The 5,754-nt window shown below is 47.3% G+C and overlaps 1 protein-coding gene across 2 annotated transcripts; it reads right to left on the bottom strand.

Moving 5' to 3' along the window:
* Nucleotides 1–877: 877 nt before the first annotated feature.
* LOC112884970 (formin-like protein 3) lies at nt 878–2,505 on the bottom strand. Of its 2 annotated transcripts, none has more exons than XM_025950621.1 (4): nt 2,483–2,505; nt 1,512–1,955; nt 1,298–1,396; nt 878–1,166 (listed from the first exon to the last, which is right to left on the bottom strand). In XM_025950621.1, the coding sequence occupies exons 1-4, from the start codon at nt 2,488–2,490 to the stop codon at nt 1,058–1,060; spliced, it is 660 nt and encodes a 219-aa protein (XP_025806406.1). In that variant the 5' UTR covers nt 2,491–2,505; the 3' UTR covers nt 878–1,057. The 2 variants fall into 2 exon arrangements, with proteins under 2 accessions (XP_025806406.1, XP_025806407.1); XM_025950622.1 differs by having other exon boundaries at nt 1,298–1,393.
* Nucleotides 2,506–5,754: the final 3,249 nt, after the last annotated feature.

Raw genomic sequence — 5,754 nt, 5'->3', positions numbered from 1 at the left:
CACAGATATAAAGTTAGGAAAGTGTGAATTAAGTGTACCCATGCTCTTATGGTATGTTTGCAATACAGAAAAAAGGAGGAACATGTCTAATGAAAGGAGCAACAGATGGGATCTAGTAGGAATGCTCCTATTCTGTCATAGTTCAGATCATGTTACAAAAACTGAACAATAGTTCCAAAGAACTTGCTTTTAGATCTAGTAGGAATGCTGCTATCTCTCTATGACATACTAAAAATTAGATGTTCAATAACATTGCCTAAAAAAGTAAACTATTTTGCTTTTCCAGTGCCATATTATTGCCTAATTGAGAACCACATAACTGCCTAATTTAGCCCATATCGTATATGTACTCTCAAGATGACTGCACACATAGGATTTACTCCCATATGGTCAGATCAGGCTAAAGAACTAGGTTCTGTGTTAAATACCAGTACTGACTATATGAGATGGCTTATAACTGAAATAGAAATAAAAGGAAATATGTCTAGTCTGACACTACCTTTCAGTTGCTAAGATCAGCAACTCACTAGAATTATATGGTAACATATGTCATCAAGCTAGAATTTCATCAGAATGCCTTTTGGTATATTAGAACCATGGTGAACTAAATCCTGTTATGTCCTTGACAAGCATAAGCTATTTAAGCAGCTAGATATACTCACATCATCAAGTTCTGCTTGGGGTTGACAGTACCGCAAAACAACAACATAATATACTTTCCAGTTTCAACATGCTAGTAGACTGTTGTTTACAGATGGCAAGAGTTCTCTTACAAGAGCCCATGCACCCTGTATGCTAGTTATGATATTCAAAAGATCCATCAATAGCGAAGTCACACAGATCACGGAACATAAAAGCCAACAGAACATGACCCTCGAAACCAGAACACCACGTATTATTGTCATCACCAATTCATGATGTATCGGGTAACTGAAAGCTTGCAGACGACGAGTTTATGACCCAAGAAACATCGCATCTATAGATGCGAAGGTACAAGCTAATGGCATCGATAATCGTACAGAGGTTGCGCCGCTCGCGTTGGCGGCGCCAGTGCCGCCTACTTCTTGCCGCCGCCCTTGTTCTTGTTGTCCGTGGACGTACCGGTGGCGCCGGCCGCCGCCTGCTGCGCCTTCTTAGCCGCCTTCTCCTCCAGCGCTTTCTTGTCCCTACCAGCAAAGATCCCACAAGCCGGATCAGAAGAGGGTCAGCAGGAACGAACTGAGATTCGGTCGTATCGGACACCGAACAAATCAAGCAAGAAACGTAAGGGGACTAGAATCAAATCGACGAGACGCACCTCTCGCGGCGCTGCTCCGGGGTGAGCCCGTCCTGGGGCCCCTTGGCGTTGGGCTTCCGCGCCGCCACACGCTCGCGGTCGCGGTCCCTCTGATTGCCGCGTTCGCGCGAGTCAAGGACGAAGCAACAGAGCAAGAACAGATTCGAAACAACAACAGATCAAACAAGCAAATATAAGAAAAAAGCGCAGATCTAATCGGGGTTGGGAAGGATACGAGTCATCTCGGCGCCTCTGCTCGCCCTTGCCTCCTCTGCCGGACAAAACTCTGCGACGACGCGGGGGCGGCGCGCGGCGCGTGGGGGCGGGCGGCGGGGGAGGCGGGCGACGGGGGCGGCGGTTGGCGCGTGGAGGCGCGGGGGCGGCGGGCGGCGCGTGGGGGCGGGCAGCGGGGGCGGCGCGCGGCGGTTGGTCGTCGAGCGGCTGGCCGGGGGGCGTCGAGCGGCCGGAGGCGCGAGCTCTGTCTTCGTCTTCGGTGGCCAGGCGGAAAAAAGAAAGAAGCGGAACCGGTACGCTGTAACCGATGGCAGGTTGGTAAATACCCACCACCGGAATCGGTGAAAATGTGGGTGCCAGCCGCTGCGGCGCTTGAACGGGCGGAATCGACCGCTTCCACGGAATCGCTGCGCCCACCGGAGCCTTTGTTGCGTTCTCGGATTTCCTAAGAATCGGAACGGACCCTTAAATATGACTATGTAACACTGTGTAAAATTGTAGATATATTTTGACGAAGCCCTTCTTGTTCCAAATGTGCTCCACCAACTCCCTTTTAAGTTGTAAATGAGCCAACGATATTTGGTCATAAAAAAGGATAGATGTCTATACAACTGAGTTGCAATATTTGGTCATATGCGCTACTACATTTTAAAGATAGATGTGATCCATTTGGTGCATCATTGCAAAGATTTTGTATCAAACAGGGACATGTTCTGTATCAAGCAGAAATTACCTCTACCGACATGAGACAAGCAGAGACAACTTCTGTATCATCATTGCAAAGATTCTTGGCTTGTATATATGAAATCAAGTAAACAATGCAAAGGTTATGTCCAAATGCAGAAACTAAAATAGCACAGATGCCCAAGCTTGACAGAAGAAGCGATATTTCAGATGTCAGGATGAACCAAGATAAGCTACAGGACATTAGAACTAATTCAGTGAATCCTATTGGACTAGGGACATTGCTACCTCCGCATCCAGGCCACCACAAACCATTTGGCTGTAGGGCTGTAGGGATAGCGATTCTGACTGCGGTGGAGCTTCTGGCGGGGTTGAAGCTGCTGGAGACGAAGATGAGCCGCCGCTGCGATTTGCTGGGCCACCTCCAACCTGCGGCATCGATTTTCCTCAGCGGGGTATCTCCCCCTTTTGCCGGGGAAGAGCTTGCAGACCTGCCCGCGAGCCCTTCTCCGGCGTCTCCGTCAGCAAGGTTCAGAACCAGATGAAAGGGCATGAAAAGGGGATCAGAGAGGGCAAAGGAAGGCGATTTGGAGGCAGGCAACGCTGGATTTGGTGCTCGATTTGGAGGAGAGCAGCTGGTTTTGACGCTCGATTTGGAGGAGGCGCTGGTTTTGGCGGGCGAGCAGAGCGACGAACGGAGCGAGCGCGCGGGAGGAGGCGCGCCGGAGCGGAACGAGCGCGGGAGAGGACACGCGGGAGCAGAACGAGCCCGCCGGAACTGAGCGCGGGACGGAGCGAGCGGCGGAGGGTGGAGGCGCCGCGAGCGCAGGCAGCAGGAGGAGCAGGAGATCCGACGATGAAACGAAAAGAGCCTCACTCAGTGCGAGTTTCATCGGGTGCCATGCGGCTTGGTAACCGTGCCGGTACCGTTTCATCAACATGAAACGGTTCCTCTCTCCGTTTACCTCTCTTTCCTTTCTAATTCTCTCGCCACATTGTCGAATTGCTGATATAACAGCCTATTAAATGCTATGAAAATTAGATGACCTGGAGCGTTGGGACTGCTCTAATTAGTTCATCAACTCAGCAAAACTGATGATGTGACATGTATTTTAATACTATAAAACTTATTTGAAACACTCATCGAGACTGGCCTTAAGCAGCAACATCACCACGATTCATCGACCAATAGCGTCACCGCAAGTCGCGGAGCAACGTCGCAGCTATGTTTACCAACACATCTATGCTCCTACTGAGTATGCTTGAAAATCATCCGGAGCCTTAGCGTCAGTGGAACACATACCATTCACAATATAAGTTCCATAGGATTTCACTTGTATCTAGCTAGTAAGATGTCTATTAGAAAAGTAGATGATGTGGCATAGTATTTATGATGAGAGATGGTAACAATTTTATTGGGATAAAACTCGTCTCAAATGATTACCAATACCTTGAAAATTATTTGAAACTTGCATTAAGAGTTTGGTTTCATCTCTACACATTTGATCCACTCTCATTGATCATCTAATTGCAATATTTAAATGATATATGCTAGTCTATAAAATTGTGAAATAAATTTTTTATTGTGAAACGTAATTTCATTCATCAACTCAAATGTTCATAGATGATATGATACTATTGGAAACTTCGCAACAAAACTTTACACTGAGAATTGCCTAATGGCATTAGTGCAATCGAGTGCCTACTTTTTAGTTGCAAACGAAGTAGAGTATATCAACAATTAACACCACTGTATCTTTGTCTTTACCTATTTCTAAAGAGCGGTCCGTTTTTGCGGTACATTAACTTTTGGTCCATCATATAGAGTTGATGCCTCGCAGCCTGCAGATCATTAAGGTCGTTGATCCCCGTTGAAAACATGAGGCACAACTACGCGAAGCACCATGTAACGTCCGTGTTTTTATCTTATTTAAATTGCATTATCAATCACTCGCTCAAAAATCTTTTAAACCTTTTCCGCCTCTCGAGCTCCCGAAGCCCACTCCCGATTTTCCACCATCCCGACATCGCGCAGTGTCACACCCGATTTATAAAGACATAAACCGAGCAGTCATATATACGCCAGGATCAAGTTACGCATATATACAACAGAATCATCAAGATATCACAAAACATATCATGAAATAAAAGCGTATAAATTGTAAATGAATATCTTTATTACAACCGAATCAAGAATCGGTTCAAGAAGTGCGGAAGCGTAGAATGAATACATGAAGAACAGGGCGCCACAGGGACGTCGGCTGGGAGACAAACGCCTAGAAGTCGTCAAGTCCGCTGATGTAGTCCTCCACGTCGCCTAGTACTGAGCAGCAGTCGAAGATATCCCAAAGAAAATAGAAGAATGGAGAAGGCAAGTGTGTCACACCCTAAAATATTCAATTTTAGGATGTGACTATCTCTTACAATTTGTTCATCTATCAATAGGATTTTCCAAGAATTTTAAAAAATTTTCTGGCAATTATTCTATTTATCCTAGAGCTAGAACTATTTATTTTATTATTTGGAAAGCTCTAAAATTCTTTTTTATGAGTCCCAAATATTTTATTTGGAATCCTCGTGACCCAAATTAACTCCCGAGTTTTCCTCGGAAAATTTTGGGATTCTTCCGGATATATTTTTCGTGGTTTAAAATATTTATCTGGACTTTTCTAGATTTATTTTAAACTTGAAAATGTGTCTGGAAAATATTTATATTTTTTATTTTCATCGCAGTCGGACCGAGCCGTATCTTTGTTGTATATCCTTTTAACTTTGTCCTCTCCAAATCTTTAAGAAGTTCCATCGAGCTCCCGATCCTCTAACAGTTCTCCCCGATCAGGTCATGCCCGAAAACGACGCCTCGTGGCTCGTCTTCAGTGTTTTTCCGACGATGTTCGATCACCGTCAGCCCCAACGGCTCAGCCTGATCCTTTTCTTCTCTTTTCGCGCTCCTGAATAAATGGTTCACGTTCAATCAGCTCTGTCAGCTCATTTTCGTATTCAGCCCTCACCCGATCATGTTTTCGGGCCATAATCGAACTCACTTGGCCCTTCTCGTTTCCTCTTTCTGTTACCTCTTCTATCCTCTCCTTGCTCGCCAAATTGTGGGACCCGCTGGTCGGTCCAATCTCATCTCCTGCGAGCAATCCGGACTCAAGAACGAGTCCCAGCCCGATGCACCGCTGCGTCCTTATCCTCGTTCGAGTTGGAGCCCAGCACAATATCTCCAGGCCTATTTAAACGCGCCTTGCACCCCCTGTTTCTCCAGTAGCCGGCCCTAATTTTTCTCCCCTGCGTCGGCTCCTGCGTGCTCTATAAATTCTCGCGTAACCCTAGCCCTCGTGCATCCTCTTCCTCCTCCTGCCGTCGCTGCGAGCCCTTGCGTCTCCTGCCGCAGAGCACGTTGTCGCCCAGCCCCCCCGCACGCCCTCTGCATCGCCTGAGTCCTTGCAGCCGCCCGTGCGTCTCCATCCCCCCTGTGCACCAGCCCTGCCCAGCCCCCAGGCGCCCAAGCCCCTACCTTGCTACAGCCAGCGCTGCCCCTTCCTCCTGCATCCTCC

Source organism: Panicum hallii, chromosome 3 (assembly GCF_002211085.1).
Source record: "Panicum hallii strain FIL2 chromosome 3, PHallii_v3.1, whole genome shotgun sequence".
Lineage (NCBI taxonomy): Eukaryota > Viridiplantae > Streptophyta > Magnoliopsida > Poales > Poaceae > Panicum > Panicum hallii.
The sequence above is the reverse complement of the archived record's forward strand: the minus strand, read 5'-3'. Positions and strand labels throughout refer to the sequence as shown.